This window comes from Liolophura sinensis, chromosome 6 (assembly GCF_032854445.1).
Source record: "Liolophura sinensis isolate JHLJ2023 chromosome 6, CUHK_Ljap_v2, whole genome shotgun sequence".
Classification (NCBI taxonomy): domain Eukaryota; kingdom Metazoa; phylum Mollusca; class Polyplacophora; order Chitonida; family Chitonidae; genus Liolophura; species Liolophura sinensis.
The window spans coordinates 50,334,033-50,361,943 of NC_088300.1; the positions used below are offsets into that span (position 1 = coordinate 50,334,033).

Below are 27,911 nucleotides of genomic sequence, written 5' to 3' on the forward strand. Positions count from 1 at the left end.
TACTCTGTTAATTCAAGAGAAAGATTCTATTAGACTAATAGGATGTTATGTTGAATAAGACAGAATTTTGTGTTATAATAAAACATAATACTTTCTAACATCACTCAGGCAACAGACTTTCTATTAAAATTAACAGATGAATTAGAGTGTAGTCTGATGTAGTATTTACACATAGTTATATTTGACCAAACCTGTGGAAGATGTAACGCGAGACTGCAAATTTAAGTAAACTACAAACCACACTCAAAAAATTAATCTGTTAATTTTAACAGAGAGTCTGTTGTCTGAGTCATGCAGTTATTATAACACAGTATTGTGTCATTCAACATAATAGTTTGTTAATCTAATAGAATCGTTATGTTGAATTAATAGAATATGTGTGTTATATTTAACGTGTTATCTGCTGCAATAGCAGAGTACATTTTAGCATCACTCATACAACAGACTTCAAGTTAAAATTAACAGATCAATGTTTTGAGTGCATGGAGATAGAGACCCTATTGCACAAATGCTTTATGACCTTCGATCCTCGTAGCGTGAAACTGCAGTGGCTTGAAATCATCAAGCTGATTCACATTTAGTGCAGGTTCTTGATTTACTGATAGAGCTTTTGCTGGTCACTGACTTTAAGAGTCGCGCACTCTTCTCAGTGAAATACGCCCTGCTCCCTGGTCGACGCAGATGCTCATTTCACTGCACGATTTCTTCCAAATATGAGATTTTAGATTAAACATTGGCCGGGTTCGCGATGGCTCAGTCATCTAAGGTGTTTCGCCGATGTATTTTGCTGATGTGGTGTTAAGCCATAGTCATTTATTTGAAGTCGTGAGACAGAGAGGTTAGAGCAAGGAAAGATGATTGGTTGGTCTGGTGTCAATATAATGTGACTGGGTGGGGTGTCATGCCTAGTGTCTTTGGCGTGACACTTTAGTGGCGGCAGCACTTTAGCTGTATAGACTCGCCCTGCCACAATAAGACACAGTATACATACACACACTTAATGACTGCTCGCAGTCATATTACAGAAAAATTGTTAAGTACGACATTTAATTGACCCCAAGCATACATACATACATACATACATAGTAAAGGGTATACTGGAGTCTGTCTCTGGTTTGTTACACAAGGTATTGAAATTGGAAATTGCTTAAACGCGTAAACATGTAGTCCAGACAGGTTTATTTTGGAAACTTTTGTGCTTACAAGCTTTCATTTACTTCATTAAATCTAGGTTATGAGAATAAAGGTAGATAGAAAATAAGCCAGTTTTTTAATATAAAGTAATGTTTTCAAATCTTCCCAGCGAGTTGTCCCTGATCAGATCAGAGGAAGGGAGCAACTCACGATTTTGAAAATACATTCCAAGTGCTGATGTGTTACACTATGAGCACCTTGGTGCAATGTTCTGAAGCATATACACGTCAGGCCTACCTATAATGTAACACATGTTACATACTGGGCTGAATGTGCCAAGGCAAGGTTACACATAATGTAATAATTATTACATTATTATTTTTTTAGCAAATTTTTTATCGCCATGCAGCTATTAAGATTATATCATATGGTATACTTACAGTACAGATACACTGATTTGTGTTGTTTTCAGTTCCACGAATACCACTAGAGGTTAGACAGCGAGAGCGTGCTTAGAGTTAAACTTGATTCAATCTTCCCCGAGCTAGTTTATGTTAATCGCTAAAATGTTTTTGTAAACAGTCTGTGTACCGCGCATTTTAGTTCTGGTTTTACACAAAATATTATATGATTTGTTTTATCAGCTGAACGGAATGTTGTCCGAACCGAGAACACTCTGAGATTCCTGGGAGTGACAACAGGGCATACATAAACCGGCGAATCTCATCGATTGAAGGGGGAACAATTTGGCAGGGTCAAGGTCTTTGCTGCAAATTGTGTCCTTACCTTGAACGCTTTAGCGCATTATAAGTAGTTAATTTTTTTGGCCCTACATTCATACTTGACGTTGGTCAAAGCTAAACCATATTACCCTGTAGGGCTTCCCGAGCGGACTGACAGGAGCTAAGACATATACTTGAAAGTATCATTAAATATTGAAGCACTTCAATAGTTTTAAAGATATTTTAAATATATTACGTTTTTTGTATGAAGACTATATCTTGTGTAGTTTTCAAATTGTAGCGCTATAGTTTCTTTTCTTTCGCTCTGATTTTGGAAGACATTATTCTCATGCTGTAGAGCATTATCAGCGACGCTGTCAAAAAATTTGATATGCCTCCATCGAGAACAAAATTTCGTATTACCAAAAACGAAACGCATAGGTGACTTTTCACATGATAAATCTGATGTGGTACAAAATGTTATAATACATGTATATTTTTTGCGCTGTCATTTTCAGTTTAGTTACAGAATAAGAGAGTGAGAATATCCGGAATTATAAAATCATCATAAAATAAGCAACTGAGGCTCATTCTGCCATCATGGCACAAAGTCACGAGTGGACGTTCCTCTCAGCGCCTATATTTTCCCACCAAGTGCCATCCACGAGTTTCTGTGCCAGAGCTCATTCTTAGTCGCGTTTCACGAGAAATTTGCTTGCAGCGCTGATGGGGGTCCTGTTCTTTTCTGCTATGACTTATGGTTACACATGCGCAATTCAAGGGATTGGGTCCAAGAACTGAAGAATGAAGGAGTACTGTTTGGGTAATACTTTCTGCCATATAGACATTTTGGGTTGTTTATGCACAGTGGCTATCTGCACTGTTAGTTTGCACCTAGTTAAGACATATCCACATTTGTCTCTTTTGGATACAACTGAAAACTTTTTTGCCAGTGTTATTTCTTACCCCCATGGAGGTTACCAAGGTAACAAAATGCTATGACTTCACTCCCAGCAACCACAGCTCAAATAAATGAGGTTCATGCTAGGTTGATTTTTGGATGTGTTTTAGGGAAAAGTGAAAGCTGCATGTGGTAGTGTGGCATTGTGCCACGCCAAACTTAGGGCATACATTTTTTTATGGGTCTGTTGGTGAGAATCGAAAGAAGCCCAGAAAAAAAAATATGCAGAAATTACCAGAAGTAGTTTCACCCAGGCACGCTGTGTCCTTGCGCTTAACGAAATAGACCTTGTGTTATGCTCAAATATCAGCTTGCTTTTGCGATTTTTCTTCATTGTTTTGTTGGGATTTGTATGTAACGATTATGCATTGATATATTTGGATACTCGCTTTCATTTATTATCCTTTTAATTTTATGTCGCTAAAGATTGTCGAATGCGACTGCGCTATTTGTGAGCGTTGTAACGGTAAATGTCACATACTGGTCGGTATCTTGATTGCCTGAGGTTGAGTACGTAGTGAAAAGATTTACATCTTGTAAAGTAACTTACATGTATGTATTTAATAACGACTAATTGTATTTAGGCCAACCTTAATTGCGCCTATATTTTTTAACTCATTTTCCCATTCCTCAAGCCTTTCGTGTCCACATCGTTGGCCAATCGCTGTGCAACATTCACGTGATTATTGGACCTCGCAGATATTCTGTCTAGTAGGCAATCTCTTTAGTCTGCGTAATGGCACCAGGTCATGATGCAATTAAAGCTAGCAGTTGCTGAGAAATAGTACGAGGTAAGTGTTGGGAAGATTTGATTGTTAAAGTTTACATGAACAGTTGTACATAATTAATTGTTATCGCGAGCTAACATTGTTTTCGTTAAGCGTAGTGTTACGTCGAAAACTTTTAGTATGTGACACATGTGTGTGTGGCCATAGTCCTGACGACCTCATAGTTTGAAAGTGAAACAGATTTGTTCAAGACGGCGGATAACCCTCGAACTCGAGGTGGCATGTACTTCTTACGTTTTCACTGACAATTCTGTACTTTAAGTTCGATGCTTTTAAGTGAGTTACCATGCTGTCAGATGACGATTTGATTTAAAAACGGAGAAAAGCTCTACTGTCTTCCTTCCTTTACGGGCCTGAGCGATGCGTGTTTCAGAATCAAATTTCAAGACGACGGACTCAGATGTTTTTTCTTGTAGTTGGATGTCAGGTTATTCTGTACAGGACCATTATTCCTAATGTCATGGTTCACGTTTCTTTTTCACAACTTTAGGTTTAGTACTTTGATGATCAACATTGTCATAACATCTAAACGATGGCTGAATTTAATCTCTGGTAAACATTTTTTTTTTTCGTTCCTTTTACGAATCTTCTTTATGGATTACCTCCCTTGATGAAAGTGTTGCACTCGGTGAACCAGAGGTAGAAAGCAGAAATTTTATAATCTAGTCTTCCGCTGTGCTCGTTAATTTATAACCAGCCTTTATTGTTATAAAAGTTATTTTATCCCATTATTCTAAAACATCTACATATGAGCATTACTGAAGCTTTGCACTGTGTATTATGTATTGCCATTTTGTTACATGCAAAGTCATTTTAAAAAAGACTAAATATGCTATTGATGGTTCCTAAAATAGGTCTGAAAGTTGATCTGCTTCGTGTATTTGATGAAATTTGTTTAAATGTGTTGTTTGTGTGCAACAATAATAAAAACATATTTTTGGAACAAGTCATCTCTTCAGGTACTAATGGAGGTAAGATTAACATTTCTTCAACTTCAGTGCAGCTGGAGAGAGCTGGTCAAATTTTAGCCAACTGAAAACTGTTTTGTCCCTGTTACCTCCTACCCCACTGGAGGTTACCAAGGTAACAAAATGCTATGACTTCACTTCCAGCAACAACAGCTCAAAAAATGGTGGTCATGTTAGATTGATTTTTTGATATGTTGTAGAGAAAAGTGCAAGTTGCATGTAGTGGTATGGCTTTGTACCACGCGAAAGTTAGGGTACATATATATTTTGAGGTTGAAATTCAATTACTGCATTAATAGTGAGGAAAATCAATGCGTTCTCGTAACCTTATACGGCTCGGCCTAGACTGGCTTCTAAAGTTTCCGCCAATACTCCACATGCCGCCCTTCTTTTCTCACTGTGATTAGTCATCTTGTCTATATACATGAATTTGACATGTGAGCCCGATTCGATAAATGTTTGTGTGTACAAGATGAAGGCAAATTATCCCTCTGTGTAAACCCCATGACAACAACTTTTCAAACAGACTATGTAATTAAACCTGGATGACGCATGAGCATGTAGAATCTTACCCTATCACGGCTATAATAACTCACGTATGCTAACTTAACACAATGTGAGTCCTGGTCAGGATGATTACGTGTTGTATTATAGAATACCTAAGTAAAGACCTAAACATAACCTCATGCATGAACGGACTTAGGAATAATCCATGCGTCGAAACAGACATGCGTATACCAGGCGTTCCAGGTCAATGATCGCAAGGTCACTTTCCATAAGGACGTTTAAAACAAACCACCAAAGAACTAAGAAATTATATAAAGTACGAAATTAGGAAGGGATCGGACAAAGAGAAACAGTTAACAGTTTTCAAATATGTTGGAAGGACGCAAGGAATGTTTTAGGCGAAAGAGTATTCAGATCGTGCACCTTGCTTCTCGGCTATATATTTAGAGATTCATAACGCTCTGTCCATATTTACTTACAAATATACCCATTGTAAAACGTAAGAAACTTAATAGAGTTGAGGCGTTTGATAGAATAACCTTGACACACTAGTTTTTGTGTGTAATAATTTGTGACGTTCAGTAATAATTTGTGAGGCTGATTAAAATCGTCACATAACACACAGGATCTGAGAGATTCTATAGCAGGAGATATGTATGCGCCATATGCAGGACCCTTCGGTATATTGCTATACCAAGTAAGAATAATTTACGACGTTAAAATTGAAACTGTCGCTCTTTTCGTAAATTATACGAGTGAGGAAACCGTTTTGGCCTTAAATATAAATAAATATAAAAACCTTGACACAGTGATTTAAAACATAGCGGGGCATTGAGTTTCATTTATTTATTTATTTATTTGATTGGTGTTTTACGCCGTACTCAAGAATATTTCACTTATACGACGGCGGCCAGCATTATGATGGGACGAAACCCGGCAGAGCCCGGGGAAAACCCACGACCATCCGCAGATTGCCGACATACCTTCCCACTTACGGCCGGAGAGGAAGCCATCATGAGCTGGACTTGAACTCACAGCGACCGCATTGGTCAGAGGCTCCTGGGTCATTACGCTGCGCTATAGCGCTAACTAACTGAGCCACTGAGTTTTATATTAGACCCCAAAATAGACTCGACCCTAAACGCGTTGTTGAGAAGACGACTCTAACATAACGCGTGTCAAGAATCGTGTGTTATGTGCTTTATGTTCATAAACATATGTTCATGGTCAAATTATATAACTGACACTTTATGCAGCCACAGAGTGTGGGTTATATCATTGGGAAAAAACAGCCGACACCAGCCTAGAAAAAACTCGGTCTGTTACAGTAGTATAGGCTGGGCGTAGTGATCCCAAAAATGGTTTAGACTATGTGTATACTGTAACACAGTGCTTGTGTACCACCTCGTCCCAAATGCTCTAGACTGATGGAACAGTGTGTACACTAAAATATCCAAAATCGAAGCAAAACACATCATTTTCGGTTCAAAGCTACAGTGCTTGTGTACCACCTGGTCCCAAATGCTCTAGACTAATGGAACAGAGTGTACACTAAAATATCCAAAACCGCATAAAAACACATCGTTTTCGGTTCAACGCTACAGTGCTAGTGTACCACCTGGTCCCAAATGCTCTATACTTATGGCACAGGGTGTACACTAAGATTTCCAAAATTGCAGCAAACACATCGTTTTTGGTTTGACGCTACATATCTGGTGTTTCACCTTGTCCCAAAATGGATTAGACTAATGGGAGGCCACACTGAGGTCCAGATCGGGGTAAAACTCATCGTTCTCAGGCGCTACAGTGCTTGTGTACCACCTGGTCCCAAATGCTCTAGACTAATGGAACAGAGTGTACACTAAAATATCCAGAATCGCTACAGTGCTAGTGTACCACCTGGCCCCAAATGCTCTAGACTAATAGCACAGAGTGTACTCCAAGATTTCCAAAATCGCAGCAAAACACATCGTTTTTGGTTTGACGCTACATATCTGGTGTTTCACCTAGTCCCGAATGGATTAGACTAATGGGAGACCACAATGAGGTCCAGATCGGGGTAAAACTCATCGTTTTCAGGCGCTACAGTGCTTGTGTACTACCTGGTTTCATATGGTTTAGACTATAAGTTGTGCAACATAGATACAGGCATGCATTAAATTTATGTCTGGGTTAGTTCTTTGATTTAAATACTGGCTTAACTTTAATATATGTGGTGTGGACTAGGCGTAGTGCATGGATCTGTAAATCCCCTGGGCCAAGGGATTCAATCCAGGTTTGATGGTTAACCCAACGTCAAACTAACTGTCCAGATATGCCTGAAATTATCCTGCAATAATGGATAAAGGCTTAAATCAAATGTGTACGTTCATGCGAATATCCTCAAACATTCAATTTCATATCAAATATAAATTGATCTCAACCACTTTATCTCTTTTTCATTATTTTTTTCCACCACTGCATACAATAAAGGCATGTGATTCATTTGTGCAGACACCAGAACCGAGGTCAAATACGCACTGTTATACAAGCAGTGACGTTCAGCTTTTCCTGCGCGTCAGTCAGTACTGCACATAGCCTGTGTATTCATCACCAACCTACCAGATCAGTTACAAGTGTACAGCGAATAATTCGACCATCACCAAGCTACAGTTCATAAATACCGACCAGGAAAGTCCGAGACATGGCTCAAGTCAGACATCTACTTGGTTTGTTTATACTTGTGTTCTCTGAACCACCAGGCAAGTAAACGCTTCGTTCAAAAAGTTTTTGTTCCTGTCCAGCAATGTTTCACCAGTATGTGTACTTCAGGAACTACTTTTTCTTTTTTTTAACGTGAGGCTTCCATTTATGTAATCTACTTATTGTGTAACATGAATTCCGTTTGCCTTGATCAACCTATGCTCTTAATTATTATATAAATAAATTTTAAGTTCTCTAAAACAGTGATGCCGTCTTCATCAACATTGCAATTGTTCGTTTTAGTACGAGGTATTTATACTCTTTTGGGAGAGTTGGAAGTGTAGCGACCGGTTCAGGTAAAATATATAGATGACACTGAATGTGAAAAAATCAGTTTGTCGACTGAGTGGAGATATGTGTGCAAATTATGAAAGTTATTCCATCGCACACAAAAGATCCATGTAGTCCGTTGTAATATTTATTCCTCTCTGCAAAGATAGGCCAATGGCGTTTTAGTCACATGACTTGACTCATTGCTGTGTTTTCCTTTTTTTATCTAAGCTATTGATCTTGATACGTTACTTAAGGCACAATGTCATTTTTACAGCCTCTTAATCTATTCAAAGTCCTTGATTTAATTATCTTGACAAAACCCTGGCATAAAATGTCATATCAGAGAATTTCCAATTGGAACTCTCTAATGATATTTTTTTAGGGGTCTACGCAGGTAGTCCTGCGGGACACCTATTGTTTCCGTTTGGACTGTTATTATTATTATTTATTCGATTTTGTGTCTAGCCTACAGCCTAGACCGCTTGACCGATTGACGTGAAATTTTGCAGTGTTATTCCCTGGTGGCTGAAGTTGTGCACCACAGAGCCTGATTTTTGTTATGTGGTTTGGCGGACATATTGGATTTTATATGAAATCGTTTAAAGATCTTCCTCTCAGGAACTACGGAACCGATTGTTTTGATATACAGCTAGACCGTTGATAGTTATATTAGGTTTGAGAAAATCGTTGACTTCTGGTAAAAACTGTGGAAGCTCGCCATTGGTCGAAGTAGTGACGTCACAAAAAGTTTTAAAATTTCAATTTTTTAAAGTGTATTCTAGTGTATTGGCTGATTCTGAATCTGCTTTTATTTTTTGCACATCTTTGTAACGTTTTGAGATATAGTCAAAAGACTAAAATTTTGTTACGTAATTTCAACCTGTAACTCGAGAACTATGGGAGAAATGGGGAACATGCTCTTTCAGTAATATGCAACGGATCTGAGCTACGATTAATAGTTTTCTCGCTAGAAGCGTTTAAATGACAACACCGTTTTGTCGTTTAGTAATAAATGTTAGATCTATTGCTTTACTTGAACTTAGATGAGAACTGGACTGGGTTTATGGTATTTCACATAATGCTTTCTCCTGCACTGTCCATGATTTCCCGAAACGGTTGTACGATGACATACAGTTATTCAGTCTTGTATTTGGTGGCGTAGAATAACTACAACAACAAACGACGTAAAGGACGACCTTTATCTTTACTGTTCTCGATGAATTAATAATTAAACAGTGACCTGATTTCGCACGGCAGTTTAGGTAGTCTTAAATGAAGGCCCTTGAAGATCACTTGCCTTCCTCCAGTCTACCATATACGGATTGAGCTTGCTCTTGCATGTGCTGCCAGAAGTGGCGACCGTGTGATAGTTGGCAAACGGTGAAATCGAGTCGCTTGCCAATTTACCTCAGTGAGGGTTTTGTCCGTCCGCTTGCACCATGGCGTAAGCAGAATTAGGTGCAACAAAAGTAAGTGATGGTAAGTGCTATTTGTTAGAGATCACTGGCCCAGAATTACTCGAAGTGGTGTGTTGTCATCACATTTAATACATATATATATATATATATATATATATATATATATATATATAGTCTTGTGCATGAGGCGAGTTGACGATGCGCCTGTTTCACAGGTTCACGTCTAAGATTGTATCCGTTTTCTTCATCGACTGATAGTCGTTATCTGATGTGTTCTTTCCAGGTGTGACTACTTCCCAGTGGAAACATGGATCATTACTGACCTTACTTATGTCTCGTACACATGCACTGAAGTGTACAGGGCAATTTATTTAATATGGAAATAAATTCTGTTGAAGGATCAAATTATGCCAAAGAAAGTTGCATTTCTCATCTTACTTCTTTCGAACGCAGCTGGCAGATCTGATTATGTATACATGTACAACTTGTTGTTGTCTTTACCTTTAAGTTTGAGTAAGTCGTGAAACTGGACTGTAAGTGCAACTTCTACCAATTCTCATCTTTCAATCTTTCCAAAAAAATTTTGGAGGCCTTTCCATGATGGATGAAGAACACAGTGTAATCTATGACTCACTACTTGTCTAGATGACTTGAGGCCTAGTTATTTTACAAGACTGCCCATTTGCTCTCTTGGGGATGCATTGCCATTATTAACAATACTGGATTTTAAAATTGCGAATACTTTAGGTTTGTCACTTTAGCTTGTAAACCCTGTCAACAGTAGTTCTTTTCTAAACAGGATCTGTGTATATTTTATTTAGCTCCATGGATAAACGTCGCGATTATTTACGGTTATTCCTTATACGGAGAAACAAGGCAGCATTGTAAAATGTAGGTTAAATCCTATTCTATAGCACGCATGGCTCAAGACCTCTCTCTTCATCTCTTGAGATATGTGGCTCCATTTACAAAGAATAAATGTGAATTTTGTGTTGTAACCGACATAAAAGTGTGTATAAGTATACAAACCTGAGAGTTTGAATGCGCATTTGGTGTTGTGTATTCGGTAGTGTACAATCCAAACATTAGTGTGGGAGAACATTATAACAGTCGGCAACATACTGACACTGACAAGGGCTGGGTTTTGGAGGTATTTTTTTTTACTCACGGGATAAACCATTCCTGTGCCTTCCTGTACGATCTTCGAATGGTCCTGAAATGCTGTGTGGTTAATCTTACCCGAGAGACCTTGGTTGTGACGATTTTGATATTTGGAACTGTCGTCATAGCCAAGAACGCTTCAATAGTTAAATAGCGATATAATTTTTCAGCGTGCCATAAGCGGTGTGCTAGTAGTGCAACAGCAAACTTTTTCACTCCTTCTCAAAACATAGCTTCCTTCATGCAGGTGTTTACAATTACTTACTCTCGACTGTGGCATATCAACCCTTGTTTTCTAAGGACTTCAACGTATATGACAAACGACAGCCTTCCAAATACTTAAGGAATGCATTTAAATATGGATCGCGCAGATGTGTGTTGAACAGCCGATACAGATTCTATCATGAACGATACGAAACATTAAAAGTAAAGGAAACACCATCTTTATGGCAGGAGGAAACCGCGGTCAGGTTAATGGGTGCAGAAAACCCCAATGACCTTTAAAAATAAAGGAACCGCCATCTTTATGGTAAGATTTATTTATTTCTTTGATTGGTGTTTTACGCCGTACTCAAGAATATTTCACTTATACGACGGCAGAAGAAACACCTTTCAGGTTTATGGATGGAGGGAAGCCTGCTTACCTGAGTAAAGGAAAACACCATCTTTATGGCAGGAGGAAACCGCGGTCAGGTTTATGGGTGAAGGAAACTCTGATGATTTTTAAAAATAAAGAAAGCGCCATCTTTATGGCAAGAAGAAACACCTGTCAGGTTTATGGATGGAGGGAAACCTGATTACCTAAAGGAAAACACCATTTTTATGGCCGAGCAACAGTGTCCTCAATTCCTGCGACAAAATAAGTCAGTCTGTACTCGACTTCTATGTATACAAAACGGAGTGTCATGAAGATGCTGGAAAGTATACATGCTCTCATAACAGGGGTTATTGAGAGGCGTAAATCACGTCAATCCAGATGCTGTTTAGCTGATCCCGGGGAATTGATCCTGGTGAACAAGGGAGGATTTATAATTCCTTTTAGAATTGATACTTTACTACGAACCGTATGAGACGTTCTCTACAATTTAGCGCAGATAACAAAAGAAACAACACACCTAATGACTCATCATCGTCATATGACGGTTAAATATGACGCAAAATCCCAAGCATACATCCATATGCAAATGAAATGAAAGAAGACCCTGGGAAGTCTTTAAAACGAAGACGTTACCGTAGAACATATCTACCATGTGCAACGACGTCATTGTTATCAATTTGCAGGTAAAGAGTGGACAAATTACCTACGCTTCAGTAGCAAAGAATGAGTTAGATGATCCATGCATATGCAAATAACAGTACACATTGACGTAATACAAAAGCATTTAATCCTGAAAGGCTGAAATTGCATGAGATGTCAAGCTTATAAATTTATAGTCTATTTCTTTCAGCGAGTCGCCTATATTCAGCTGTTTGTAAAATCAGCTAACTCGCTACCAAAATTGCCTTCAGCCAGTGACACGAAACAGTCCAAGCTCTACACAATGACAGGCTCATATTAATTCAAGGAAAATGCAGTTAGAATACTTTTTTCTAATTCATAACGTTAAACTCCATAAGCTTAGTTCCGACACGAAGAACCCATTACCTCCGGTAACACCATAATTATTCAAAGGCAAGTTGCATGCAGTGGAATGGGCGTGGAGAGCAATTTGTTTCACAATAACTACACCAACACGCGGTTAGTACAAACTGCACGCAGTAACACACCCTACACTACACTCTCGGCGAATGGGCTACACGACTTCACCCCAACATGCATCTCTAAATCCACACCGCCGTGAGATCTTATACTACAATACTAGTAGTATAACATTTAAAAAGATAAAACAAATCCCTTTATTCGGGTTATGTCATACACAGATGTGTGAACAATTTCAATATGGCAGTGTCAGCAACAGGGTTTACAGTTAAATCGGTAGCAGTTTAGGTAACCGCTGTCGCCCTCCGTCAAAACACGTTGAACTCCGCCCAATATTCAGCATGCCACTGTATTTTGAATAATTATGACGTCACGGCAATGGGTTCTTGTCATGGAAACTGAGCTTGTGGACTTTAGCATTATGAATTAGCAATAGTGTTCTAACTTCATTTCAATGTAATAATATAGACTTCCAACACATCCCATCTGTACAGCTTGTGTCGTTACGTGTCACTAACTAAAGGCAATTTTGTATTGCGTTTGACTGATTTCACAGGCATGTTGAGTATAGGGCACTATATAAAGAAAGAAATAGACTATAGATGTACTGTTTGACGTTTAAATATTGACATCAGCGATCAGAGCGCAGGCAAACTTGACAAACATGCAGTGTAGGGCGATATCTTAGTCGGTTTGTTTCGTTCACGCTCACCTTGTCATATCCTGTTTAAACAGGTAACAATCTTTGTAATTACTTCAGGCTATAGCTGTAACCAGTGTATATCTACATCTACGAATGTTTTGCATATAATTCTTCTTTACCTTTAAACCAGAACTACTCATTTTTCTTTAGATTTCACATTTGTATATTAACTGAAATAGACAATATTATAAGTATGACTTTTTCACCCTATTTGCATCAGGTAAATATACTTCTGGCCTGACACACATCGTTCGAAAATATTTTGTATTTTCAAGTGGGAATTTCCTTCATTACAAAAATGTAATTTTGGCATCGAGATAAACATTATGTAGCAATTAAAAATATTACTGATATGTATTTTTAAATTATTATTTTGATTATTTCCATTCGGTTGTTTAAAAATTGTTTTCAATTAAGTGTTTAACATGAGTGGTTCAAAGTCTTGGTTTAAGACTAAATTTTAATTCGAACAATATTTTATGTCACACTATATACGGATTGTTTCAGCCACTGGATTACAGGCTTAACCCTCGCCTGTAAATCTGCTAGGATCCTTTCTCTTCATTGTGTGGGATTGGAAGTAGTGGTTTATTGAATTGACTTAATTTGTTTAACAAAATGAGTCCGGCACAATTATTATAATTATTAGTTTCGTGCGTCAGATTAGCTACCCTCAACTTCCCAATGGAAATTAGATTAGCAAAATGAGTCATTATTATCGATGTCTATATTGAGTCGAAAATATAACGAGTTCTCCGTGACATATTTGTGCTTAGCCAGGCAGGCTGAATTTTCATCATTCGATTTACAGTTGCTGTATGTGCATTTTAACTATAAATCAGAATTACATTATTTTGCTACGTGATTTACCTGAATACCGCTACCTGAACTAATTTGAACTATACTTGAACCATAGCTTTTTTTTTACCTTGTAGTTGTCCAGTCGTTTTCAGAGGGTGCTCCGAGTGGTACCTGTCTGACGATGTTCCCTAAACACGACCTGGCTGAGAAAATGAGCACTACTTGTCCTTTCACCATTAGGCTGTCCTCAGAAACGTATACTCCTTCGCAAGAGATCACCGGTAAGGCAAATAGAATTGGGGAATTTACAATCGATCCAATGTACTCACTGTTCGTGGTATTGTCTGATATTAAGTAGTTGAAGACGCTGGTGAGGCCTACCTGTACGTCACATGGGAAGAAGTTCGCCAAGTTTTTGCCAAAGGTTCCAGTTTTCTCCACTCCATTATGTAGACTGCCATCGTATAATTGAAAAGTACTGAGTGTGGCGTAAAACAAGTCAATTAATGACATCTTTATAAGACTCACTGTGCTTTAGCGCGAAGTAATTGTTTTTTTTTTCTCTGCAAGTATTTTCACTAACACATATCTACACTATTAAAGTAAAATGATAAGGAGATTTCAGTGAGTAATACCGTGTTACCAGTGATGGCGTCTTCTGCTTAACGAGCTACGTATCACCTCTCTGTTAACAATAAAGACAAGAAATAATATAACCTTAGTTGTGGATAGGTGGAAACGGACTTAAACGAATATTTGTAACTCGAATTGGTACGACACCATGAGATAGACCATAGTATAGAAATTCTCGTACCTTATATGCTCTTTCAGTCTATGTGCCTATAGAGCACAACAGGGATCACATGACACCACAGTGGAAATACATGAATCGCTTGGTATAAGAATACAGAAATAACTTGCGCCTATCTGGTTGAAGTTCTTAACATGATGGCCCTTTCGTTTGTCAGGGTTTTTACTTACATTAAACTATGATAACTCGGTTATACGACATCACAAAAATGAAAAGGTCCGTTTTTTTTAAAGTTTGTGTAGAATATTTTGTCGATACATGTATAAGTTTATCTAGTGTTGTCTTTTTTCGTAGCTGATGCTCTAAAATTAGTTGTTTGCTGTGGCGTCACGCTATTGTCTGGGCAGTTGATTATTTTTAAAGAACCCACACTTGGTTTGAGTGGTGAAGGGTGACGACTTGTACCACCTTTATTTGGTGTATGGCAGCAGCGGGATTCGAACCGACAAACATAAGGCTTGAAAAACATTCTAATATCCCACTGAGCTATTTGGGAAGGCCGTAAAAATTTTTCCTTTTAGACGACTTTAAAAGGTTGTTGTGACGTTAATCTTTTGTTTTACCTATCGCTTCTTTTTCAAGAATAGACGGGTATTGGGAAAGGTGCCTAGATTTAAACGTTTGCTGACGTCACGCTATTGTCAGCTCAGTTGATCATTTTCAAAAATCCACACTTGTGAGTTTGTGGTTAGAGTGGTGAAAGGCGACGATTTGTACCATCTAAGTGCGGCTTCCACTGGTGCACTGTTGAGAGGGATTCGAACCCACAGACACAATGCTTTAAATTATTTCACTATTCCACTGAGTTATCCGGGAGGACTGTACAACCTTTCCCTTGTAGACGACTTGAAATGATTGTTGTGACGTCACTAGTTTGTCTAGCCGATCATAAGAATGTTATATATGTAGGGTCCATTCGTTTCTGATCAATGTGAAATTTATTTTCACCGTTTCTAACCGTTTCGTTCTTCGCCTTCATTTCAAATACACCCAATGGGAGTGCCAGTGGGAGACGTCGTCAATACTCTTAGACACAAATATGAACAGCAAAACACAATTTGTACTAAGGTGAACTGGTGGTTCTAATCTGTGGCGTTCTGATTACGAACATTTTGGATATCTCGAGGCCTGGTTATGTCAATGCGACAGAAATTGTATAATCTACTATATGTAAGTTTCAGTGAATTCAGATTTACTTTCCCATATGATTAATCATATGGGAACGAGTCACTGACCTTAATCGTAGTCGGAACCGTTGATTCCTTAAAAAAATCGACGCGGCGCTTCACTCCTTATTGATTCTTTTTCAAGAATCGGCTGTTGCTCGTCGTTTCTCCAATACGGAATCTCCCAACCCATGCATGACATATGCTGATCTTGATGTGTTTCAGTGTTCATCGAGGGCAGTGCGGAAAAGACTTTTAAAGGCTTTCAGATCCGTGCCCATCGTGTGAAGGGGGATACCGAGACTATCATGGGAACTTTTACGGACTTCCCTGATGAATACCTAAAAACACTGAGTTGTTTCGGTGAACTCCATGTAAGTCCTGGTAGAAATTGTGTAAGTCGACCAATAGTGTGTTGATTCAGGCATAATCAGTGTGAGCTGTTTGATGATTTGAAGTGTTTCCACTCCAGCGACTTTACAGGAACAACTTTTCCAGGCTGGGCATCGCTGTTTACGATATTGCTAAAATATTGCCCACGTGGCTATTATCCACAATTATTCCTTCACCCTTGTTACTTACCTCTTGTTCCCTTATAGGACACGACATTGCTGAAATATTGTCCACGTGGCCATTATCCACAGTTATTCCTTTACTCTTGTTACTTACCTCTTGTTACATTATGGGACACGACATTGCTGAAATATTGCCCACGTGGCCATTATCCACAATTATTCCTTCACTCTTGTTACCTACCTCTTGTTACATTATGGGACACGACATTGCTGAAATATTGCCCACGTAGCCATTATCCACAGTTATTCCTTTACTCTTGTTACTTACCTGTTGTTACATTATAGGGCACGACATTGCTGAAATATTGCCCACGTAGCCATTATCCACAGTTATTCCTTCACTCCTGTTACTTACCTCTTACTACATACCTGTTGATAAATTTGTTTTTAACATGTCCTTAATTATGGCTTTAAGGTTACTCTAGCACATTAATATTCCTCACTGTTTATGTGTTAAATTTGTCAACTTCCACCTCAAAAATATATATGCCCTAACTTTCCCGTGAAACAATACCATACTACCACATAGAGCTTGCGCTTTTCTCTACAACATATCAACCCAGCATGACCACCATTTTTTGGGCTGTGGCTGCTGGAAGTGAAGTCATAGCATTTTATTACCTTGGTAACCTCCAATGGGGTAGGAGGTAACACTGGCAAAAAAGTTTTCAGTTCTACCCAAAAACAGACAAAATGTATAATGATATATTTTAACTAGGTGCAAACTAACAGTGCAGAAATTTATAGTACATCAACAACCTAAAATGTCTGTATGGCAGTATTACCCAATCAGTGCTCCTTCACTCTTCACCTCGGAGACAAATCTTGGACCCAATTGCCCGAATTGCGCATGTGTAACCTTAAAATGGTTGATTTATGTATGTGAAAATGGTGAACTCCTGTAAAGCTCATATAAATATCACGCCACAGGTTAAAAGTCTCCACTATGATCTTTCCCACTACACAAATGCGTCAATTAACAGATCAGAATAGTTTAAAGTACACAGGAAAAACAACCAAACCCCTGTTTACACCTACATTCTTCACAGCCATAAACAGTAACCTGTGCCAAAAGTTGTGCAGCATGCTTGTTAGCACTGTTTTGTGCAAAATGAACACGTAATTAAAACGGCCCTAGAAGGCAAGGCAACCGGAGGTAACAATTAGATATTTTAATACGTTAAAAATAGAGTAGTAACGTTCATGATGTCAATTCATGATACCTTTAATTTCATTTATTTATTTATTTGATTTTTCTTTAACGCCCGGTCCAAGAATTTTTCGGTTATGTGATGCCGGTAAGTTTTATAGTGGGGAAAACCGGAGGATAAACCACCAAACTTACTCAAGTTACTGACAAAGTTTTAACATGCCTCTGACAGACTTACACACTATACTGGCAAAAGACGAGCGTTAGACTGCGCTATCGACTCCTTGAGCGCAGTCACCCGGTTATTTTCACCATGCATGGCCCCACGAAAAATGGGAGAGAGGACAAATTCGATGTCCAAGGACGAGATTGAACCAATATGCCATGTGCCTCTATAGCGGAACTCCAATTGACTGGCTTATATAAGTGTTTATTTAAAATAAAATATTAAATACAATATTAAAGGCTTTAATATGACCACAAATTTTCCACAAGACAATGACGGTTTCATCATTTCCATGCCTGTTTCCCTACCAGAATATGTTAACCCATAAAGATGCCGTGGACAAAGGGAACCTCACATTAACCTGGAAAGCCCCGGATGTTCCGGTAGGAGACCTCGTCTTCACGTAAGTCTGTCACTCACATGGGCAGGGATGCACAACGTACAGGAATCCGTTTCACGATACACTGTTTAGCACAAGGCGAATAAAACGACTACAGTTTAAACGCATACAAATCATGCTTTCTTGCTGTACAAAAACGTAAAAGGGAACCTATATTTTATAAGTAGAAATATTCAGATGTCTGAAAAAATGTACAAAATTTGTAGGCTTTATGTTGGTTAGTGTAAACGTTAATGTAATTGTTGGTTAATGTAAACGTCAAAGGAGAAGAAGATTTAAATATCAGTCAAATACCATTGAAAAGTGTATGCTTTTCCTCGACGGTGCATGCCATAAAAATTCTAATATGTACCTCAAGGTGATAAATTATAAATAAAGTCCGCGCCAACATCCGCTGTGGGCGACTCCATTTGGCCTAAGAACTAGTCCTGCCGTCGGAAACCGCCGAAGTGCAGTTGGTACATTTCCGGTAGAACTTCCTAGAAGGTAGCGAACAGTACAGTTCGTTTTCCGCTTGACGATCGGGAAACCGGAATGTTGGACGTAGGTTCCGAGTTTACACGAACAAGCCGTCAGTTTTAACGACTCTCACTGGCTGAGAGGCAACACACCCCAAGCATAAGTTATAGGGTGTTAAAGATGGAGGGCGCGATGGACTCAGCGATTTATGCCAGCTTTGCCGTATTCAGGCTTTACATGTATGGCGAGGATAAATCGCAAAATTATGCAGCAGGTACCACCAGATAGAAAAAATTGTGTTCTTTTCAGCCTAAATTGTCATGTTTATAAATTTTCTTCTCTTTAATGTAATTACATAACGGACACGTCATTTTTGTCCTACGTGCGCGGTAACAATAAATTAACTTTTAACCTGGAATTCATATGAGGCCTTAGGACATACTCCGCATTTGAGAAACTCATACCCTATAGTCACTCTTCAGCCTTAATGAAGAAAAATCAAACCAAGCATCGCCTGACGTCACAACGGAAACTCACACCTAATTGGTTAAAATTGACAACTGGTGACGCTTTTGATTTTCTCCAATTTGAACGTTTTTGATTACTTTGAACCTCTTCATTTGACTTCACAAAAATAAAAGGGTGCGCTTTTGAAACTGTGGGATATATAAAGTGCTGTCTTCTCACTTAAAGGTCTATGTAAACGATTATCGATCTGCTCAAAATTATACATCTTTGTGCCAAAAGTAAAGCGCTAAAAAGTAATGTTTGCTCCGGACGTCTCTGTATTGTTGTAGTGCGACAATTCTGACTACCTTTGCGGAGTTTTGGGGTGACGAGAAATCCGACGTGCTGGTTGACACTTCCGGAACAGCCAACCTTGGAGATCTGGAGAAGGTAATGAAAGTTTTAAAAAACGTTCTTCCGCTAAAGTTTATTTTTCTTGAAGGACATATGACTGGTTGTGATCGCCTTTCACATATGGCAGCTCTTTCTCTGGAATTATAGATGACGCAGCAAGGCTATGTTTCTCACACATTACATAATTATCTTTCTACAGCTGAAGATAGTACCAAATTCTCAGCAGAAGTTCTATGAATTAAACCCAAATATAATGTTTCGCGCATGGTTTTTGTAGTTAGCAGGTTATGATTAACATTTCTTGGGTTTAATTTATATCAAGTGATTGTAATTTCACGACTGTTGTGGATGATACCCTATAATGTTTAGCCAGAAGATGTTTTGGTTAATTGCTGACTTTACTGGTGGAAATGTCTCTTCAAGCTCTAGACTCGGTTGTTCAAAACTGTTTTAAGGCTCACTACCAGATTTAACTTTAAAAGTCAAGCCCTCAGTTTTGTTCTTAGTCCAGAAATAAATGCGTAACAGTACATATAATATAAACTAAATCTGCTGAGGTTATACTTACTTTGGACAACTGCATTAGGTACTGAGTTTGGCTAAAGTCTTAAATATAAAATATGAGTTTGGCTAAAATCTTAAATATAAAATATGACTTTATTTCCAATATTAGCTAATGCACTTTAGAACAGTTGGACCTATTGATATCCGAACTCAAACAGCTTTTTTTTGACCAGATGCACAACCAGATGCACCCGGATATAGACTTTGTGGGTACATGTGGTAAGACCAAAGGTTGTGTCCTATTCCCAAGACATTGTATGGGTGACGACTGCCTGGCTGCCGTGTCATTCCACACTCATGACGATTATGTTCACTTCGAGATGATGGCCAAGGCGGAAGGATACGTTTCCGTGGGATTTTCTGACGACAAACTTATGGTACGACTTTCTTGAACGTGGAATGTAACACGAAACATGCTGTCTTGAATGAATCTTTTCCACACCTGTCTTTGTTATGGTTAGATGCTGTTGTTGAAATGACGCACCAATATATATATATATATATATATATATATATATATATATATATATATATATATATATATATATATATATATATATAATAATAATAATAATAATAATATAGTTTTAGTTTTTGCACAAAGGTGGACACTTCCTAAACAAACTGCCCTACAGCAGTATTTTAGCAAACATGTATGTGCACTGGGCAAGTAGTAAAGCAAAACTAGTGTCAGTGTATAAGGGGAGATAATGATGACGTGCGGGCTTGTGACAGCACATGTAGTATATGTGCTTTGGTAACTCCTGGTTAAGTGTTCATGGCATTGTCATTTGTCAAGAAACCGTTTCTTCATAGACAAGATCAAGCGTTTCCCATGACTCATCCAAGTAATCCATCTTTGTCATGGGGTAAGGTAAAATGAAAATAACTAAGTCGACAAAACTCTGAAACATTGACTCCTGTGTGTTTGATTCAGGGTGATGACGAGACTCTGAGTTGTACAGCCCAGGACTTGAGAGTCACGGTACAGAGAGGCTATAACCCGGCTTTGTACAATGATAGACAGTATACGGTAAGTCATATCGGGCTAATTCCGGTGCTGTGGATACTCCTCCTAGTCTTGTGCTCAGGAACTATCTTCGTTCCACATTCGTAGGCCTATAGCAGTCGTATTCATGCTTTAAGAGCGTTCCAATACGATAATCGCAAGACCCATTTAGGAATATATAGGGAATACTAGTAATACATCAACAGTAAATAAAGCTGGCAAAATGTGACATAAAATCAGTCAACAGTTTTCAGTGATGCAGAGAAGACAGTCAATATTCTTGGCATGAAATCCAGTTCAGACTTGGGTGTCCGGTGTCTTCGGCATACTTCACTGGCGGCAGCACTTTGGCGACATGGATTCGGAAGGGGACACAAGGAGACACGGTATATGTACACACATAAAAAATGGCTCCTCGTCGACACATGACGGAAAAATTGTTAAGTACGACTTATTTAACACAAAGCGGCCCATATCTTTACTCACACAAAAGTATGCTTCCAAAGAAAGAAAAAAGAAGCACAAAGATTCGAAAACTTACTAGAGGTGCAACCTGTTCTCCGCAGTGACTTCGGTTCTTTTTCTTCTTTTTTTGTGTTGAAAATATATTTATGTCCAGGACATAATGGCTACAGCATCGTTTCCATGTCAAAATGAAAAAGGGATTAGATGCAAACTAGCAGTACATTACTTTAACATAATAACAAGCTATTCCAACATAATCCTCAAATTATCGTTGTCATTTATATTGACAAAAGGATTAAACCTGACATAGAACAGATCCCGCCGGTGTGTGAAATACAGGTGTGCCATTTTCACTTCTTGCTCTACTAAATAGCTTTGAAGGGAGAAGATTTTTAATGTGTTTTCTGTGGTACATAAGCACAGTACATCGTTTGTATATGACAGGCCGTTCAAGACCACATGCAGTGTTTATAATTTATTTATTTATTTGATTGGTGTTTTACGCCGTACTCAAGAATATTTCACATATACGACGGCGGCAAGAATTATGGTGGGAGGAAACCGGGCAGAGCCCGGGGGAAACCCACGATCATCCGCAGGTTGCCGACAGGCCTTCCCATGTTCGGTCGAAGAGGAAGCCAGTATGAGGTGGACTTGAACTGACAGCGACCGTCTTTTCTTATTAGCCTAGTCCAAACATAAGTTCACTGTACTGTGATGAATGACTGGCAAAACTATGGCAGAAATACGGATTTTAAACTTGCCAAAATATGACCAAACAGATCACATTATAAAGTTTATGTTTTACATATGAAGACAAATCTTAATCACAAAAAAAGACTTTGACACCACCTACAAATACACTTGAAAGTAAAAATATTTTTCTTATTTTTAAGCAACCGTCTCTTTTATGGTCATATAAGTTATATGGGTGCGTTGATCAAGTTTTATACTTTCGATTCGAAAGTTTACAGAATTGTGCTGAGATTTTGAAATTTGCACTTTCTTATCGTACCTCTTTGGGGCCGATTCTCCGTCTTTCCATACCACGTCCTTTCAAACTCGTATAGTTCGTGAGTAATTTTCAGGGTCAAAAAGAATCCAGGTATCTCTGTCGTACATCACGTGGATGCTCCTAAACACGAATGCTTAAACTGGTCCTAGCCCAGGGTTAAGGGTGTGCTAGCGATTTCCGTTCGCAGAAGTTTCAGCCATGGGTTAAGCGGGCCTAGTGATTTTCATTCACAAAAAATTCATGAGTACACGTTAGTATCTTGGCAACCTATTTCTTAGTCATTACATCGACATGTATTTGAAATGGGTCTTTGTTTGAGCATACAAGAAGACTAAAAGATATGCTCCAGATATTTTGTTACATTTTTTTTTAATTACAAGTTGTTATTTTGAAATATCTTTGTTCTTGGCATTTTGGTAGTAAAACATTTCTTCAGTTGTGGTTTCGATGCCACGTATCCTAAGTATGAGATGGGTTGTGCATTATACAGGTTGGGGTAGTCAACATGACCACAGTACAGAAGGACGGGTATATCTACTGTCGGTTCGCTCGGCCAATAGTCATGCCCCCTTTAGTGTCTGTCAATTATACTTCGGATCCGCCCACACCAATCACCCAGACGTTTGACCTCTCCAAGGACTGGTACCTTTTCCTGGCCTGGGGATACACTTTCGCAGGTATGCATTTAAAAGTATCAACATCACAATATTAACAATAAAGTTAACTCAAAGTATCTAATGGTGAAAATAAACAGGTTTAAAATAAGAGACAGGTCTTTTTCGTATAAATTTGTTGAAGAAAATTGCAACTATCAATGTCCATTTACAAGATTAGTAGTTATGGTGAAGAGATTCGTCAAATGATAGATAATTTCGAATTTGAATCGCTCCATACTGCTTTTCACTTGACAGGTGACTAGACATTGCAGTTGCATGAAAGAAACACCGACCTGTTTACAATTTATATAAAAGATTAGCTGGAAAAGTCTGTATTGCCAAGTATAGCAAAGCCTATGTGGTCACAGCAAGTTTTCTAAAGAAAATATGACTTCAGAGATGAATGTAGATTTTTGAAGGTGTTACATGTGCGCATGTTATAATGTACTTGAACAGACACGGACGTGATGGGTAAGCACATAGAGTTGCCCCTGGTAACAGGCGACAGAGTCAGCCTCTCCTCAACTACGGTGTACAGAGGCAGTATCATGTCTAAATGGCTACAAGCTCACGGTAAGCGTCACCAACACCTTAAAAGTAAACAATCCGGAAGTCAGGGAATTGTTAATGTCCTAGGATATATATGACCAAGGGACTATTTGACGTCATCCATATTCACAATATTGGTAAAGTGACTTTAAGCTACAGTTATCCATATGATATTCACAGTCCACTGTAAGGAAACCAAACCAGACGACACAGCGATGCTAATTTCCGATAAAAGGCTGTGTGCCTTTCGCCTCTCGAACAATGATCTTCAAAACTTTCAGACACCGTGCATGTTGTACATACAATAAGCACAGTGTTAGCAATATGTCTCTGGATTACGCCGTACTCAAAAATATCACTTATACGATGGCGGCCAGCATTATGGTCAGAGGAAACTGGTCAAAGCTTGGGAGCACAACGCCCATCCGGTTGCTGCAACACCCTCCCGGAAAAACGGAAATCAACAAACCAAAATCTAGAGCCAGTTGGTCTTGCCAAGTTTAAGCCTTTTTGAAATATATACTCTCCTCAGTACATTTCTTGTGACAATCCAATCTAGATTCCACACAACCTGTACAAACCTCTTATTATTTCTAAGTTTAAGTGATCGCATGCTTTGTACGTTCTCATCTTTCCCAGGTTGTTTAACTGTGATCGCCTGGATGCTGCTTGTTGGCCTGGGAACAGTCGTCGCTCGCCATTACAGACAAGGCATTGGGGCTAAAATGGCCCGTGGTCAGAAGAGATGGTTTCAGGTGACCAGCAATATATGTTTTAGTGCAAAAAAATATAAATAAATAAAACAACACAGACCTGCATACAGGTTTTATATCTCACCTTTTTAATTCTTGGAACCCGAAGTTCCTATTTTGATGCGTTAATGGTGAGGAAACATGTGCCACTTGCATACATGTGTCCAACTGATTAGTGTATTTGATAGGTGTTTAACGATTTATTCCACAATTTTTGCTTATGAAAACCAGCATTCTGTTGCGTAGAGTAAATCACTGCCATTCGACAGGTACACGACAAACATGCGTGAGTTAAAGCCACGGCCAGTAGCGATGCCGAGTGTTTACGCCCGGTTCATTGCCATTTTGCATTGGTCAAAAACGGGAGAGTTCGCCAGTAATGGCCTAATCGGGTAGTGTGAGAACAACACTTCAAGCAATTCCATCGGTGTGAGACCCTTTTATGTTCGTAAAAAACAACTAGCATAGAGCTGTTGTAAGTTATTATTTTATAATACTCTGTGTGCGCCTTTATAGTATAATCGACGTTGTTTACTTTGAACCTTTCCTTGGTACACGCAGTTAATGGGTGTGCATTTACATTCAGTTTCACAGGTGGCTTGTTGGTCTGGCCGCTGTCTTTACCTCTGTGAGCTTTATTTTGATATTCGTCAAACTAGGGGGCTGGAGCGAGGTGAGTGCATTGTATTGTTATTGCCAAATGTCAGTAACTAACACATATGTTCTTAAATGCAGTTTTCGTCATTTTTTTTATTCACTTGCAATTAAACCACCCTTAGTGTTGCAAAATGTAACAATCATTACATATTGTCACTCTTAGAGTTGCAAATTGTAATAATTTCTAACAAAAGCAACAAGCTAAAAATTATTACAATGTTAGCGTCTGTAACGTAATATGTTCTGAAATGCAGTTTTCGTCATAATTTTCGTATTTATCATATCTGTCCGTTAACCTGTCTATGATGAACATTCACAGTACATATCGTAAACCCTCACGCAAGAGTACAACATTGTGAATTAAACCAGAACATCGAAGACTGTGATAGCTGGCACGACGCGACCGCTGAAATTCGGTTTCTTACCAATCTTCCTAGATTATAGGGTTTTGTTACAACTGTGTATGCACATACATAAATACTAGTAACGTACAGACCCCTACCACCATAAACACTCTGAATACGGAACTCTTTTCTGTTATTGCGTTTTATTACTAATTGCGTTAACATCTGGAACGTAATTTGTAATAACGAAATATGTAACAAATATGTTATTAAAGTAAGTTATTGTCATTATTCTCATTCACAACATCAGTTTAGGGATGTTCCCTTTTAAATGAGATTTTCCAATATCTTCTTGACAGGAATAAGTTATTACAAAGAGCCACTCTCAGAGTGAACTTCCATGAAGTTGTTGACAGACAAACAGACAGACGAAGAGGCATTTTTTTTATAAGCACCGGCAAAAAAACGTAATCTCTTTTGACGGAGGTAATAAATACGTTTTAATCCAGACAATGTTTTGTGTATTTTCCTGGCCAGTATGTGACCGTTCACGCTTACCTTGGGATAGCCATCATGGCGGCCACAGTTCTGCAGGCATTAGGTGGTCTTATCAGACCCTCGCCCACCTCAAAAATGCGACCCGTCTTCAACTGGCTTCATCGGACTCTGGGTAAACTCACTCACGCGGCTACCGGTAAGCCAATAGTCTGCCATCACCATCAAAAAGGACTGTCTATCCCACACAAATCAGATACCGCTTAACATATCCACGTGGTATAGCATGATTTTCCTCTCTGGCAGCACGTGGGAATTAAGGTCTGTCAGCAACCCCCGGATGGTTTCCTCTCACCATAATATTTGCCGCCGTCGTATCACAATCAGTGATATGCGTACTCGATATGTGTATTGGATATGTGTATCACAAAGAGAAGCAGCAATCTTAATGTATAGTTTATCTAGATAGAAGCAGCTTTTACATGTATATCCAGTTTTTGTTTAATCTGATTCCCGTCGAGATACATATCTGAGTGAGGACACATTCAAAAGCAGAAAGGTTCTAACCTCTCAACTCTCACGTTTTTTAAGCTAGTCTCACGTTTTTTAATTAAAAAATCACGTTCTCAAAGTGAGTGTATTAAATCTCACGTTCTTTTGTGTGTGTGTGTAGGGGGGGGGGGACCCCCAGTGTTTCATAATTTTGTATGCTATTTTCATCTCGCATAAATAACAGCGTGTATACTTGCCAGCAAAAACTTCCAAAGTACAGTAAAAAATACACAAAACCATTTTTTTCCTGAGGGCTCCCCCCCCCCCCCCCAGACCGCCCACCAGGAATTTGCCTTGCTCTGGTTGTTTGTTTCTCTGACTTCCTTGGTCCTGTGTGGGTTGACAGCTCTTTACAATATTTTGGTATCTTTCTCTTTCAGCTGCGGAGATATACTTCGCCTTTCAGGTGCCTCTTTTTCCTGATGCCATGAGGAAATTTGGGTTTATTGTCTTTCTGGTTTGGGTTGTCACTCAGTTATTCTGGGAGATCGTTATGGAGATTAGGTCACGTCAATCTAAAAGTAAGCACAGTTTTCAGCATTCCTATGCCTGGCGCCATATTACATTCAGTCAGTACTATACCGCACATTGAGCGTATGGTTTATAGCTCTAGTGTAAGGTTGTATGATAGATGTGGAGAAATTGTCAGTTGACTTTTTTTAGTGTTAGCTAGGGCTTGCTTGAAGTATTGATTTTAGCACTATATAAGACCAGCACCGACCATTGAGCAGTTTTCCGTAACTTCTCAATGGTCGGTGCAAGGTTTACCAAGCGGACATTTCCGTTTTCCTTTACCCGTAATATAGGCCGCCGTGGTATAAATGAAAAATTGTTGACTATGGTGTTTAATATCAATGAGATACAATAAATACATAAATGAATAAATAAATAAATAAATAAGAAGACCTTTACTTCATAGTAAACTTCATGGAATTTGTGATTTGAGTTTTACTGGACATTTTGATTAGCATAAAGATATTGTGACATAACTTCATCAGCCATGTATCATCAGCGACCGTTATTTTTACGAACACATCGAGTTTGACGTGTATGTCATGAGACCCATCTGAACCATACCAACCAATGACATGTCGTCTGTGAAGAACAGGCTACTCGCCTGAATCGATCCACTAATTTTTTTAAAGAAGCATGTGACTGGTCTTTCCACAGAGAGCTCCGCCGCTGACTATGAAGTATCGTACAACGTCAAGATTGAGGAGAAATCTGCCGAGAAGACCAACCGTGTGGCAAATGTTATCCTGCTCCTGTATATATTAAACATCACGGGAATAACTGTGGCCGGACTGTGTGCTATACTACTGTTCTGA

General features: G+C 38.7%; 1 protein-coding gene across 1 annotated transcript; it reads left to right on the plus strand.

The window, feature by feature from the left end:
- The first annotated feature begins 4,570 nt into the window (after positions 1-4,570).
- Positions 4,571-27,911, plus strand: LOC135467301 (ferric-chelate reductase 1-like). Its single transcript, XM_064745069.1, has 14 exons — positions 4,571-4,576; positions 13,993-14,158; positions 16,080-16,228; positions 18,117-18,208; positions 19,462-19,561; positions 20,263-20,466; positions 21,027-21,122; positions 23,069-23,255; positions 23,691-23,807; positions 24,423-24,538; positions 25,122-25,208; positions 26,074-26,230; positions 26,964-27,104; positions 27,754-27,911. The coding sequence occupies exons 1-14, from the start codon at positions 4,571-4,573 to the stop codon at positions 27,909-27,911; spliced, it is 1,776 nt and encodes a 591-aa protein (XP_064601139.1).

Bases quoted from the DNA above. Each gene is read 5' to 3' on its own strand.
- LOC135467301 (XM_064745069.1), top strand. The intron at 16,229-18,116 runs GTAAGTCCTGGT...TTTCCCTACCAG, and splicing joins GTTGTTTCGGTGAACTCCAT to AATATGTTAACCCATAAAGA. The intron at 25,209-26,073 runs GTGAGTGCATTG...TTTCCTGGCCAG, and splicing joins AACTAGGGGGCTGGAGCGAG to TATGTGACCGTTCACGCTTA.